We start from the raw sequence: 15,095 nt of genomic DNA, 5'->3' as shown, positions 1-15,095 counted from the left end.
ATATGCCCTATCTCCTGGAACCTGGTCTATATCTAGGTTTTGGGACTTTGTTAGGAAGTGAACCACCTGGGATGGAATTAGAGAATACTATGAAAGGAAAGGTCTCACCCGAGTGATGAAGCTGAAGGGTTGTCATTCCACACCTGAAGTCTGTGGACACAGTCTGAAGTGAAGCATGCTGGGGTGGCACTCGTTGCGTTGATTAGGTTGCATATTATTATTTATTATTAGATAGGGACAAAGAAATTGAGAGGGGTGGTGGAGATAGAGATGGAAAGAGACAGAGAGACATCTGTAGCCTTACTTTGCCACTTGAGAAGCTTTCCTTCTGCAGGTGGGGACCGGAGGCTTGAACCTGGGTCCTTGCTCACTGTAATGCGAGAGCATTAACAAGTGTGCCACCGCCAGGCTCCTTCAGAGAATTGCTTATTCCATATGTTCCATATTCCATTGCTATTGTCTGTGATTGCTTTCTCTAAATTTTTTTTTGAATTATCTTTATTTACTGGGTAGACATAGCCAGAAATTGAGAGGGAAGGGGGTGATAGAGAGGGAGAGAGACCAAGAGACACCTGCAGCCCTGCTTCACCACTCACAAAACTTTCCCTCTGCAGGTGGGGACTGGGGGCTCGAACCCAGGTCCCTGTACACTGTAATATGTGCGCTCAACCAGGTGCGCCATCACCTGGGCCCCTGTGATTGTTTTCCATGCTTTGTCTAGTTAGAGTGAATAACTCCCCCCCCCCCAGGCTTTGGGACCTCATTCCTGATGTGCAGCCTGATGTGATCACTCAACCAGTTATGCCACCACCTGGCCCCCAAGAGGTGTGCATCTCTGTCCCATCCCCTGCATTGGAGGCTGCAGTAGTTCTGTCCAGGTCACTGATATGGGCTGATTCTCTAATATATATTTGTTTTAAATATTTTTTCTTTAAATATATATACCCCTCCCCGTTTTTTCAAAAGCACATTCACCTCTGCCTTCCCTCTGTGGAGCCTTTTGCCCATGAAGCCAGAAGTTCCTGGAGAGGTCAAGTTCAAGTTCAAGTTCAAGGGCTCATTCTCTTCCCCGAGCCTTGACCCAGTTGATCAAATGCTCAGGAAGTGAATTAATGAATGAGTGAAGGACGGAAAGAACGAAACCTAACTTGTGTAGAGATTTGTTGGTTCTGCTCTCCGGAGGACCTCTTGGTCACAGTCCACTTTCTGTTCCTCTCTCCTTTTCTTGATGTGCTTGTTTAAAGCAGAAGCTTATTTTATTTACGTCCTAGGAGATGAATTGAGTTTCATGAAAGGGAGAGAGAAAGAAGCCAGAATGCCACTCTGGTATGTGAGGGTGGGTGCCGGGGATCAAACCAGGAGCTTCAGACATACAAGTTGTGCACTCCGCCGGGTTGAGCTGTATCTTTGGTTACCCTCTCTCTTTTCTCTTTTCTTTTATTTTTATTTTTATTTATTTTTTTTCCTCCAGGGAAAAAAATAAATAAATGGTGCTGGGCTTGGTGCCTGCACCATGAATCCACCGCTCCTGGAGGCCATTTTTCCCCCTTTTTGTTGCCCTAGTTGTTGCAGCCTCATTGCGGTTATTATTGCCATTGTTGACGTTGTTTTGTTGTTGGATAGGACAGAGAGAAATGGATAGAGGAGGGGAAGACAGAGAGGGGGAGAGAAAGACAGACACCTGCAGACCTACTTCACCGCCTGTGAAGCGACTCCCCTGCAGGTGGGGAGCCGGGGGCTCGAACCGGGATCCTTATGCCGGTCCCTGCACTTTGCGCCACGTGCACTTAACCCACTGCGCCACCGCCCGACCCCACCCTCTCTCTTTTCAAATAAAGGCCCAGCTCAGTCTACCAGGACAGGTGGAGTGAAGTCCAGGAGGCCCAAAATTGGGGAGACACCTTCTTCTGGGTTGCCAGGGACAAACTTGGAAGTTCCCACAGCTCTTCTTTGGTTCCCAAACTAAAATCTGTTTCTTTTTTCTCTTTGTTTTTTGTGTGAAACACTCATTTTTATTTTAATTTACTTTATTTTTTATTAGTGATTTAATATTGTTTAAAAAATTGTAAAATAATAGGGATTTAATTCCATACATTCCCCACCACCAGAGTTCTGTGTCCCCAGCCCCTGCATTAGAAGCTGCAGTATTTCTCCCAAGGTCATTGATATGGGCTAATTCTTTAAATAAATATATATATGTATATATATTCTATTTTTTCAACAGTCCTGTCTTCACTTCTGTTCTAACTCATCCCTACTCCTATTACTACTTCTGAGTGTCTTTCCTTTTTTCCTCTTCTCTCCCAGATAAGACAAACAGTGTCTAGCTTCCTCTGTGTTTTCCAGATTCACTTCCCTCTCAGTGGTGGTATAAAAACAATATTCCTGGTGACAGAAACTTTGGGTCCTGGTGGAATGGGGGTTCAGAGCCCTCTGGTCTTCTTTCCCTATTATTTACCCCTCTAGGAGTATGAACCAAAATTCTTTTTGGGGGTGCAGAGGGTGGGAGTTCTGGCTTCTGTAGTTGCTTCTCTGCTGGACATGGATGTTGGCAGGTGCACCCGTACCCCCAGCCTGTTTCCATCTTTCCTTAGTGGGGTAGGGCTCTGGGGAGGGGAGGTTCAAGATGCATTGGAACCTTGGGTTTTCCATGCCCGTCATCTTAGGGGTTGTGGGAGTAAGCGGGTGGTGGGTATTCTGGGTTGACCCCTGGGTTGACCACACAGGTTTCTGGGAAGATCACGGCCACCTGAAAAACACAGATGCATGGCGGGAGGTGCATAAATGAGGGCTCAAGGAGGACCAGACACCATCAGATGTGGAGGGACTCCCTTTCCCCCCGAGGGCAGGCTGGGGAAGCATGACCCCCGTCCTCCCTCCCAGGAGCCTCCTCTGGGACTTACATTGCTCTGCTGTTGGTAGCAGGCCACCTGGCAGCCAAAGTGAGAAGCAGTGCAGGTCACACAGAAGCCCAGTAAGCAGAAGACCAGCAGCACCCCGGAGACAGCCATCGCCAGGGCCTGGAAACAGGGAAGTGGAACAAGAGACTCTGCAGTGAGCCGGGCTCCCAGGAACAGAACGTGGGGGACAAGCGCCCTCTGGCGGTTGTAGGAGGAACAACTGCGTTCTCAAAAGGGTCGGCATTAAAGCCCCAGCTTCCAGGGCCCAGTTAAGGGGAAGGACCCACACTGTTGAGGGGGGACCGTGGAGTCCTCAGAGGGAAGGAAAGCTGCTCTGTGCAGGGCCTGACTGGAAATCATGAAGGTAGACACGCCACTGGTGGAGCAGTCCTGTTTGTAGTGTCTCCTCTCTGTCACTAGAGGGGGAAAAAAATGGCCACCAGGAGGGGTGGAGTCATACAGGCACCGAACTCCAGAAATAAATTTGGTGGCAAAACAAACAAATAAATAAGTAGCTAAAAGTTCAGATAGGGCGGGGGTAGATAGCATAATGGTTATGCACAGAGATTCTCATGCCTGAGGTTCCATAGTCCTAGGTTCAATCCCCTGCACCACCATAAGCCAGAGCTGAGCAGTGCTCTGGCAAACAATAATATATATATAAAAGTTCAGAGAGGAGAGAGTGAGAGAGAGAAAAAGAGAGAAACAGATGGTGTGTGTGTGGAGAGACACCAAGTCACTGTTCCACCATCAAAGGAGCTTTCTCTGGTGGCAGAGAATTCCCCTGTGGTGTCAGGGTTCAAGCCCAGGTCTTCACACATGCTAACTGTGTGTGTGCCCTGCTGGGTGAGACATATCTCTGTCTCTTTCTTAGATTTTCAACCAGCATTTGCTCCCTAATATATTAGGTCCACAGCCTGGCTATTATTCCCCATCCCCCAATCCCCACCAGGGAAGAAAATTCTTACCCAGCTGGGCTTCTGGTGCTGAGAGAATTAAAGGGAAGGAAGTTGTGGGTCACCCTGAGGTGAAGCCAGGTCTCTGGGGAGCCACACAGCCCTGGCTGAGGAATGTGGGCACGCTGTAATCTAGAAGCAGCTGGGAGTCATAAAGCCTCACTGGGAAGGGTGCAACCAGGGTTTTTGATAAATGACCTGGGTGTGGTTACCAGGTGCTCTGAGAAGAAGCCTTTCCCACAAGCCTCAGGGAGAAAAGTTCCAAGAAGGGTCTCTTGCCTGGAGACAGAAATCACAACAGATGAGCGAGCAGATACAACAGACAGAGAAGGGGGTAAGAGAGAGACAAGTACATCACAGAGGTTAATAGAGGGCGCTCCGAGGACGCTCCGATTATGGGAGACACGGGCCAGAAACACAAAGCTGCGGCCCGGTGGGTCTCAGAGAGCGTTTCTTGCATGAACTGCATTTTATTCTTTTCTCTCTCTCTCTCTCTTTTTTTAATATTTATTGATTTCCTTTAGTTGCTCTTGTTGTTTTGTTGTTGTAGTTATTATTGTTGTTGTTATTGATGTCATTGTTGCTGGATAGGACAGAGAGAAATGGAGAGAGGAGGGGAAGACAGAGAGGGGGAGAGAAAGATAGACACCTGCAGACCTGCTTCACCGCCTGTGAAGCGACTCCCCTGCAGGTGGGGAACCGGGGTTCGAACCGGGATCCTTATGCCGGTCCTTGAGCTTAACCCACTGTACTACCACCCGACTCTTCCTTCCTTCCTTTCTTTCTTTCTTTCTTTCTTTCTCCCTTCCTCCTTTCTTTCTTTCTTTCTTTCTTTCTTTCTTTCTTTCTTTCTTTCTTTCTTTCTGTCTTTTTTTTTTTACCAGAGCCCTGCTCAGCTTTGACTTATGGTGATGTGAGGGGTGAACTTGGAACTTTGGAGCCTCAGGCACAAAGTCTCTTTGCATAACCATTATGCTATCTATCCCCTGCCCTATTTCATCCTTTTATTTTTCCTTATCCCTTCCTTCCTTTCTTGTTTTTTGAATAATTTGGAAAATTAAGAGATAGAGAAAAAGAGGAAGAGAAAGAGAGAGAGAGAGAGAAGGAGAGAGAGAGAGAGAAGGAGAGAGAGAGAAGGAGAGAGAGAGAGAGAGAAGGAGAGAGAGAGAGAGAAGGAGAGAGAGAGAAGGAGAGAGAGAGAGAAGGAGAGAGAGAGAGAGAAGGAGAGAGAGAGAAGGAGAGAGAGAGAGAGAAGGAGAGAGAGAGAGAGAAGGAGAGAGAGAGAGAGAAGGAGAGAGAGAGAGAGAAGGAGAGAGAGAGAGAAGGAGAGAGAGAGAGAAGGAGAGAGAGAGAGAGAAGGAGAGAGAGAGAGAGAAGGAGAGAGAGAGAGAGAAGGAGAGAGAGAGAGAGAAAGAAGGAGAGAGAGAGAGAGAGAAGGAGAGAGAGAGAGAGAAGGAGAGAGAGAAGGAGAGAGAGAGAGAGAAGGAGAGAGAGAGAGAGAGAAGGAGAGAGAGAGAGAGAAGGAGAGAGAGAGAAGGAGAGAGAGAGAGAAGGAGAGAGAGAGAGAGAGAGAGAGAGAAGGAGAGAGAGAGAGAGAGAAGGAGAGAGAGAGAAGGAGAGAGAGAGAGAAGGAGAGAGAGAGAAGGAGAGAGAGAGAGAGAGAAGGAGAGAGAGAGAGAGAAGGAGAGAGAGAGGGAGGAGAGAGGTCTGCAGCACAGTTTTACCACTTGTAAAGCTTCTCTCCTGCAGGTCAAGACTGGGGCTTGAACCTGGGCCTTTTCACCCTGTAATGCGTGAGCTCTACCAGGTGTGGCCCCCTCCTTGTTTTTATTTTGAAAAATTTCCTTTTCTATTCTTCGTCTCTTCCTTCTTCTTCCTCCTTCTCTTCCTCCTTTTTTCCACCAGGGTTAATGCTGGAGTTCTATATCTGCATGATTCTACCAGTAGCAGAAGATTCAATTCCTTTCCTTCTTTTTTTCTTCTTTACTTTTTAGATAAAGGGGAAAGAAAGAGAAGGAAGAAGAAAGAGACAACAAGAGGAGAGACACCACAGCACTGCCTCACAGGTCGTGAAGCCCCTCCCCCTTATGCATAAAGTACACGTGGTGGTAGGGAGTCTGAACCCAGGTCTCTGTGCATATGGAGAAGTGTGCCGTCTACTGGGTGAACTATCTCCTTGCCCCTTTAGATTTTTTAAAACAGATTTATTAATTTATTTTCATGAGGAGCACATACAGACACACACACACACAGACACACACACACATACAGACAGACACACACATACAGACAGACACACACACACAGACACACACACACACAGACACACACACACATACAGACACACACACATACAGACAGACACACACACATACAGACAGACACACACACACAGATACACACACAGACACACACACAGACACACACACACATACAGACAGACACACACACATACAGACACACACACACAGATACACACACAGACACACACACACACAGACACACACACACATACAGACAGACACACACACATACAGACAGACACACACAGATACACACACAGACACATACACAGACACACACAATACAGACAGACACACACAGACACACACACATACAGACACACACACAGATACACACACACAGACACACACAGAGACACATACACACACACAGACACACACACACACGCACACCCCAGAGCACTGATCACCCTTCAGCTCTGACTCAGGGTGGTGCTGGAGATTGAACCTGTGATCTCTGGGGTCTCAGGCTTGCAAGTACAGAGTGCTTTATAGAAGCCAGAACTCTCACCTTCTTCACCCCATAAAGAATTTTGGTTCATATTCCCAGAAAGGGAGAATTGTTAGGGGGAGATAACCAGGGGGCGCTGAACTCCAATTCTTTTAGGACCCAGAGTGAGAAGGGAGAAAAAGAAAGGAAACTCGAAAGTAGTAATAGGTTTAAGTGTGACTTAGAAAGGAAAAGAAGGCAGGATCATGGAGAAATTGAGAAAAATATGTCATAGGAAGCCCATGTCTGTGACCTTGGGAGAACCACTACAGTTTCCAATGAAGGGAATGGGGACAGAACTCTGGTGGTTGGTACGGTGTGGGATTATACCCCTGTTATCTTAGAATTTTGTAACTCAGTCTTAAATTAATAAAGAGATAGAGAGAGAGAAAGAAAGTAAGAAAAAGGGAGAGAGAGAGAGAGAGAGAGAGAACGCTGCTTCTGTCTTATCAGCTTGACTCTCCCTTGCATGCGGTTTCATTCAGACGGTTACAGGGTCTGAGTACAGGCTGGAACATTATGCTGGCCAAATCCTTCATTCTGTCATGTGTGTGTGTGTGTCTGTTTGTTTGAAATGAAGCTTTTATAAAGTATTATTTATCATTAGTATTATTTAAAGTTTTTTTTTTAATTTACTAATGAGAAAGATAGGAGGAGAGAGAGAAAGAACCAGACATCATTCTGGTACCTTTACTGCTAGATATTGAACACAGGACTTCATGCTTGAGAGTCTAATGCTTTATCCACTGTGCTATCTCCCAGACCACAAGTATTAACATTTATTTATTTATTTATTTATTGTTATTATTTACCAGAACATTGCCCAGCTCTGGTTTATGGTGGTGCTGGGGGTTGAACCTGGGAGGTTAGAGTCTCAGGTGTGAAAGTCTTTGCAGAACCACGATGCTGTCTCCCCATCTTGCCCTCAAAACAAAACAGCCATGCTCACATGTGCACAATTTTTTTTTTTTTTGGTGGCTGGGTTTATGTTACAGGATAGGGCCGGACAGTTGCATCAGTGGCTGGCTGGCTGGCCTGCAAAGCCTTAACTACTCACTCTCTGGTCCTTTACAGAAAACGCTGAGAGTGTGAGAAGGAGGGGGTGCAACCATGCATATGCATCATGTGATGACGTTTCATTCACCCCACAGCACAAAAGACAGTTACTGCTGTTGGAAGGCAGGAACCAGTGCTCAGAAAGCCCAGCTCCCAACAGAACAGCAATAAAGGCTGGGGCCAGGGACTTTGAACTACCCCACCTCTGTCCACACCCTCTTTTCCTACACAGCTCACTGAGGCAATGTGGTTGCCTCACCCATCCTAAATATTTTCTTTCTGACATCTTTTTAAAGAAATCTATTATTATTATTATTATTATTATTTCAATTTTGTTGGATAGAGACAGGGAGAAATCAAGAAAGAGATGGAGTCTAGAGACGAAGAGATAAATAGACACACCTGCAGCCCTGCTTCACTGCTCATGAAGCTTTCCCTCTGCAGGTGGGGAATGGGGGCTTGAACCTGAGTCCTTGCACATGTGTGCTCAATCAGGTGTGTCACTGCGCAGCCCCCTGAAGTATATACGTATATCTTTTTATAGCACCAGGACCTCAAGTATGCACAATTCCAATGAATTGATTTTTGACAGACAGAGAGGGAGAGACACCTGCGGCATTGCTTCACTGGTTGTGAGGCTTCCCCTTACTGAAAGTGGGGACAGTGAGTTTGAACCCGGGTCCTTGAGCATGCTAAGTTGTTTGCACTATTGGGTACCACTAGATGGTTCTCCCCCCACCACCCCAGTCAATTATTATTATTTTTTGCCTCAGGAATTATCACCGGGTTTGGTGCTGGCACCACGAATCCACTGCTCCTGTGGCGCTTTTTTCCCATTTTAATGGATAGGACAGAGAGAAATTGAGAGAGGAGGGAGAGATAGAGAGGGAGAAAAAGGCACCTACAGACCTGCTTCACTGCTCTTAAAGCATCACCCTTGTATGTGGGGAGTGGGGGATCAAACCCGGATCCTTGCTTGGATCCTTGTGTTTAGAATTGTATGTGCTTAACTGGGTGTGCCACTGCCCACCCCTCCTCCCAGTCAATTTATTTCAGATGAATTGACCATAGCACTGGAGTTTCTCCTGGTGCCATGGTACTCTCCTGTGGTGCTGGGGCGTGTTCTTGGATGACACATATAGTAAGGGACCACAATTTTCCATTTTCTAATATATATAGTGTGAGAGAGAGAGATTTGAGAAATGTGTGTGTGTGTGTGTGTGTGTGTGTGTGTGTGTGTGTGCGTGTGTGCGTTAGAGAGAGAGAGAGAGAGAGGAGAGACACCAGAAGACCTTACTGGCATGCATACTCAGTGCCAGAGATTGAACCAGGAGCCCCACACATGCAAGTCCTGCACTCCACCTGCTGAGCTATTTCCCCTGGCCCATCCAGTGATTTTTCTCAACACAGCTAAGTCAGAACCCAGGGTGGCGTTGGTCAGTGGGTCTACTCACCGGGTTCCCGGAGTTGTAGTCTGGGTAAGGAAGGTTGCCTGTGACAATGAAGTCTGTGAGGAGGAGTATGATTCCCCCCATAGAACAGATGGCAGTGAAGATGTTCAGGCCCAAGCTGACATTCAGCTGAACAACAAGACACACAGGGTCAGGGAGGCAGACAGAAACCCTGAGCTGAGACACTCAGCGAATGCCTCTTCGTGCCGAGCCCTAGGTCCTAGCTGGATGGCAAGTAGAGCAGCGCCCTGTGCGAACAGATGCCGGGTGAGTGAACTTTGGGAGCCACTGAACTGGACAACATTGAACAGGTCTTTGCTGCAGGACGTATCAGAACCTTTAGGAAGGATTAGGGATTGCCCTAGGGGCAGGATGTTAAGTAAAAAAACCTCCCAAATGTATTTAACCAAGATGGTTACCTCCTGGGACAGGTACCCCCCAAGACTCATATTTGGAAGCATCCAGGAGGTGGCTCAGACTTAAAGCACATGTCCTCTGTGTATGAGGCCCTGGGTTCCATCCCCAGCACCACATGGGAGCACCAAGGACAGCACCAGGGGGAGCTCTATGGCAATGGAGCTGTGCTTTGGTGTCTCTCTCTGTCTCTAAGGATACAGAATAAAACTTGGACTGGGCGGGTGGCTCAGTGGTACCCTGCAGACATGAGGCCCTGGGTTGGTTTGTCCTCTGGACACTACATTTAAAAAAGGAATAATCTTACTTACTTACTTATTATTATTTCTTTTAGCATTTTTTCAGTTTTTATTTTATTTTTGGTGCCAAGGTTTGAAGTTAGGACCTTATACATGGGAAACTTATGTTTTACCACTGAGCCACAAGCCCAGCCCAATATATTTCTTTATTTTTATTTTATTGGTGACTTAAGATTATAAGATAATAGGGGTATAATTCCAAACCACTTGAACAACCAAAGTCCAGTGTCCAGTGTCTCCAATGGGTGTGTTCTCTCTCTCTCTCTCTCTCCTCTCTCTCTCTCTCTCTCTCTCTCATATTCTTCTTTTTATTGTCTATGATCTGAAGAGATCTGAAGGGACGCACACGAGACATCTTGAGATGGGGCAGTGTCAAATGAATGACCGTGACTAGAACTCTGACAGAATATTTATTGGTAGAATCATGCATAACATGAAAAGAGACTGAAGATTGAGATATAGAGAGACACCTGCAACATTACTTCACCACTTGTGAAGCTTCTACCCTGCAGGTGGTGATGGGGGGTTTGAACCCAGGTCCTTGTACATTGTTGCAAGTGCACTTAACCAAGTGTGCCACCACCTGGTCCCTTGAGATGTTTTTAAAAGTGAAACAAAGAGTATAAGTGTCAAGGCACAAATAACAGGCAGTTATACATCAATATAGAAAGGTCAGAACAAATATATATTAGTCAATCCATATCCATGACCTTGGGAGAACCACTGCAATTTCCAGAGGAGAGAATGGGGACACAGACCTCTGGTGGTGGGAACAGTGTAGAATTGTACCTCTGTTATTTTGTAATTCTGTAAATCACTAATTAATAATAAAAAGAAACATCAGGACATATTTCTGTGGGAGGAGACATCAAAATGCAGGTGGAGGTGTTTAAAACTAAACTACACTAGCCCTTGTCTAAATGTCATTCCATCAGATACACTTCTTTGATGCCCTAAGGAATGTTGGGCTTGTCCTTCAGTCATCCTATGCACAATCCCTAGACTCTCAGGGAGAATAGGGCCCTGCACCCACTTCCAGAAAGGCCCATTTGTCCTCTGGGTGAGAGGCACAGTCACACTCAGCAAGGCTCTGGGATCCTCCTTGAAGCCCTTCAGCTAGGTCTCATTTGTCTGCAGGGACCTGGCCACCCCTGCCACCCCTGTTCCTTCCTGCTCCATCTTGGGGGTGGGGAAGGGCATAGGACAAGTCCTCAGGGAATTTTCAGCTGGCCTGGTTGGAGTCCTGAGTCAAGCAGGTCTACAGCCTCGTGGTTTTCCTGTTCTACTGGGGGCAAAGGTTAGAGGCGGGGATGGGACTGCATTTCTCCTAGGAGTCTACCTTCTGCCGCCTTAGAGATGGTGTCCATATCATCCTTCTGTTCCTTGATTCTTTGTTCCCCTTCCTATTTGTGACCCTGCCAGGCCCATGTGGCTGGGAGTGTGTGACGGGCATCAAGCTAGTGTCCAGCGGCTGGTTCTGAGTTGGTGTGAGGATGAGGGAAGGGTCGTGCTGGCCCCCCTCCCCGAATCCTGGTGTCTTTCTCCTGGAGGGTCCCTGGGGGTGGGGCTGGGAGAGCCAGGCCCAAGATGTGACTCACCAGGCAAGGAGATTGTGGCTGTTTCTCTGCGGATACTGAGACAGCTCCGGAAACGATGAGCTGATGCAGAACAGGGGATGAGAGAGAAGTTGGGGAAGAGTCCTGTCTGCAGCCCTCTCTTCCAGCGCTCTGTTCATTCTCTCTCTCTCTCTCTCTCTCTCTCTCACAGACACAAAGGTTTTTTTTTTTTTTTTTTGGCTGGGGCTTACCATAGGAGGAAAGAAGAAGGAAGGAGAAAAAGAGAGTGAAGGAAGGAGGAAAAGAGGGGAGGAGGAAGGAAAAAGAGGGAAAGAGGGGAGCAGGGAAGATATATGATCTTCCACGGAGTCTCAGATCCTAGCGTCCCTTCCCTCCCCCACCTTTACCCCGAAAATTTGATAGAAGCAATGAACTTTTTTTTTTTTCTTTCCAGAAAGACACACCAGACACTCTTCACAGGATGGGGGACCCATGCCACTTACCCAGAAGCCCCCCCAGAAGGGGAAACCTCCATAGAGCACCATGGCTGAGTAGTAGTAGCTGGTGGCGATGGTGATCATGATGGCACCCAGACCCATGTGGACCAGGCCAATCAAAATCTGCAGGGCCTGTTGGGGGAGCCACCCACTGAGGCCTCTGTCACCGAGGCTCCAGTCTGCACCCTGCCCCACACACTCACACTCCTTATTTTCCTCTTAGCACATGGTTTGCTACCGTGGCCTAAAAGTATAATCTAGAAAACATGAAAAATGAAGGAAGGCAGCTGCTCAGTGGCACACTGGGTTAAGTACACACTGGGTTAAGTATTGGGTTAAGTACACACATTACCATGCGCAAGGACCTGGGTTCAGGCCCCTAGTTCCCACCCACAGGGGGGAAGCTTCACAAGTTGTGAAGGCTGTAGGTCTCCCCTTCCTTCCTTCCTTCCTCCCTCCTCCCTTCCTCCCTTCCTCCCTCCCTCCCTCCCTCCCTCCCTTCCTCCCTTCCTCCCTTCCTCCCTTTTCTCTCAGTCTCTCTCTTTCTTTTTTTCTTTCGACCTTTCTTTCTTTTTCTCCCTATGCCCTCTCAATTTCTCTCTGTCCTATGAAAAATAATGAATATTAAAAGGAGAGCGAGAGAGAGAGAGAGAGCAATGAAAGGAAAATTCCACATAGATTATCTTCTTCCATTTTGGTGTCGAACCTCCCACCATCCACTTTAAACGTAGACGCCAATAGAACAGAATGACTGCCTATCTCACTTGGCGTCTCCTTCTGACCGCACCTCTAAGGCACTGAGCATTCTTCAAGCATATGTTTTCCCCTCCTCCTTGGTTTTATTAAGGAATAACTGACATGCAGCCCTTTGTAAATGTAAGGTGTGCAGTGTGACGTACGATCTGAAGTATGTGTACTGCAAAAGGATCACTGAGATGGGTTTGATCATGATCTAGCCCATTGGAGGTTATGTAGCTTCCCTTCTTTATTCCTAAAAACACTCAAGTCAGAAGGTGTCAGACACCCTCACCAGGCCCGGCCACATCATCCAGGTAAAATCTACCCCAGGAGCCAGAGTCTGCTTGGGTTGAGGTGCCTCCAGTCACTTTGCTGGTTTGGGCTGGTGGTCTGCAATTCCAAGCCTGCCCCTCTCCTCCTCTGGCTCCAGCCACATGACTTCTGGCCTCAGGGGGAGGCTCTCACTTACCCCCAAGACTTTGCCCTCCTTCAGACCTCTCTGGACTTGTTGCAGACTAGCAAGTGGCTCCATACTGGATGGGTTCCCAGAAATGAGGTGGACTTGAGGCTGGCAGCTTGGATACAAGGACACCTGCGGCATGCCCCCCAGCATCATGGGATATCCATTTGGGGGCGGCACTGCAAACACAGTATTACCTGTGGGGCCTGCTGAAGGCTTGGAGGCCATGCTGTGAGGGGGAAAAGGCAATAGAATCATTATCTCTGTATGTGTATAGCTTAAAATTTTTTAAAAAATTATATTTATTTATTGGTTAGAGACAACCAGAAATTGAGAGGGATGGGGGGGATAGAGAAGGAGAGAGACAGAGAGACACTTGCAGCCTTGCTTCATCACTTGAAAAGCTTTCCTCCAGCAGGTGGGGACCAGGGGCTTGAACCTGGGTCCTGGTGCACTGTAACATGTGTGTTCAACCAGGTGCACCACCACCTGACCCCTGTATAGCTTTTGCTTTTCTTTTTTTTTTTCTTAACTAAAAAAGATTGATTTTATTAGTATGTGTGTGTGTGTGTGTGTGTGTGTGTGTGTGTGTGTGTAGAGGCTAGAACTAGGGATTGAACCAGGAGCCTCAGGCATGTAAGTCCTGTACTCTACCAGATGAGCTATTTCCCCTGACTGCCTATATATTATTCTTTGGAAATGAACTTTCGGCCTGTATTTCTTCATGTGATCATCACAACCTTTTGTGACTTGAATGAATCTATGATACCAGGTACTGGTAACAGACCATGAGGTATTTATAAAGAACCCAGGGCCAGTACTCTACAAACATACTTCCTCTGGTCCCCACATCAGCCTGGCTTCACAGAGGAGAGACTTCCAAAGAGGCAAGTGCTACTGGAAGAGGGCAGGGCTGTGACTTTTTCCTTGTTGTGTTTCTCACAAACTGAGCATCTGGGAGTGCTCATTGCGGATGTCCACTTGGAGCTGGGGCGTCTCTTGGAGATCACAGAACTCGCCTCTCACTTTGAGGAGCAGGACCCTGAGGTCAGAAGAGCTGGGATTCCCCAAGAATTCACTTCCTCAGACCAAGGCCCCAGTTGTGAGGGAGCTAGCTGGAGGTTAGTCTCCTTCAGGGGATCTTCATTCCAGTGCAAGCCTGTATTTCCCTTTCCCTCTTCTCCCTTTTTTTAATTTTTTAAAAAATATTCTTATATTACAGAATTACATGTCAACAGGAGTTTGAATCCACACTATTCCCACCACCCGAGTTCTGAATCTTCACTCTCCCTACTGCAATGCACCACAGTTCCCCTCAAGTTGTAGACATGGGCCAACCATTGTCTCTACAACTATCTGTCCACATTTCTACAAAGTCCCTCTTCTCTTTTTAATATTTATTCATTTATTGGATAGAGAGAAATTGAGAGAGAATGGGGAGATAGGGACACAGGGAGATATACCTGCAGCTCTGCTTCACTGCATGTGAAACTTTTCCTCTGCAGGTGGGGACTGGGGTCTTGAACTTGGATCCTAGCACGTGGTAACGTGTGTGCTCAGCCAGGTGCACCATTGCCTGGCCCTTCCTTCTCATTCATTCTGTTTCTTTTTATTGCCACCAGGGTTATCACTGGGACTCAGTGACATCGTGGGGCACTGTACCATGAATCCACGGCTCCTGGTGGCCATTTTTTTCCTTTCTATTTTATCTGATAGGACAAAGAGAAATTGAGAGGGGAGGGAGAGATAGAGAAGGAGAGATAAAGAGAGAGACACCTGCAGACCTGCTTCACCTGTTCATGAAGTGTCCCTCCTGCAGTTGGGGAGCGGGGATTTGAACCCTGAACCTTGCACATGGTAATGTGTGTGCTCAGCTGGGCATCCCACTGCCTGACACAAGTGTATTATTTTTGGGGTACCCTCTGGTGCTTAGCTTTCTAGATTATTTGTGAATTCTGGTCTGGTTTTAAATTTT

The 15,095-nt window shown here is 47.2% G+C and overlaps 1 protein-coding gene across 1 annotated transcript; it reads right to left on the bottom strand.

Moving 5' to 3' along the window:
* Nucleotides 1-1,827: 1,827 nt before the first annotated feature.
* On the bottom strand, nucleotides 1,828-13,350 carry MS4A8 (membrane spanning 4-domains A8). Its single transcript, XM_007519644.3, has 6 exons — nucleotides 13,130-13,350; nucleotides 11,929-12,054; nucleotides 11,468-11,527; nucleotides 9,160-9,285; nucleotides 2,904-3,020; nucleotides 1,828-2,749 (listed from the first exon to the last, which is right to left on the bottom strand). The coding sequence occupies exons 1-6, from the start codon at nucleotides 13,346-13,348 to the stop codon at nucleotides 2,663-2,665; spliced, it is 735 nt and encodes a 244-aa protein (XP_007519706.1). The 5' UTR covers nucleotides 13,349-13,350; the 3' UTR covers nucleotides 1,828-2,662.
* Nucleotides 13,351-15,095: the final 1,745 nt, after the last annotated feature.

The sequence above is a fragment of the Erinaceus europaeus genome, chromosome 17 (genome assembly GCF_950295315.1).
Source record: "Erinaceus europaeus chromosome 17, mEriEur2.1, whole genome shotgun sequence".
Taxonomy (NCBI): Eukaryota; Metazoa; Chordata; class Mammalia; order Eulipotyphla; family Erinaceidae; genus Erinaceus; species Erinaceus europaeus.
The sequence above is the reverse complement of the archived record's forward strand: the minus strand, read 5'-3'. Positions and strand labels throughout refer to the sequence as shown.

What these genes read in the sequence shown, in the direction of transcription:
- MS4A8 (XM_007519644.3), bottom strand. Translation starts at nt 13,348, where the DNA reads ATGGCCTCCAAGCCTTCAGCAGGCCCCACAGGTAATACTGTGTTTGCA. An exon ending in AGCCACAATCTCCTTGCCTG is followed by an intron (nt 9,286 to 11,467) that starts GTGAGTCACATC and finishes CTTGTTGTTCAG; the next exon opens with CTGAATGTCAGCTTGGGCCT. An exon ending in GCTACCAACAGCAGAGCAAT is followed by an intron (nt 2,750 to 2,903) that starts GTAAGTCCCAGA and finishes TGTGTTTTTCAG; the next exon opens with GTGGCCGTGATCTTCCCAGA.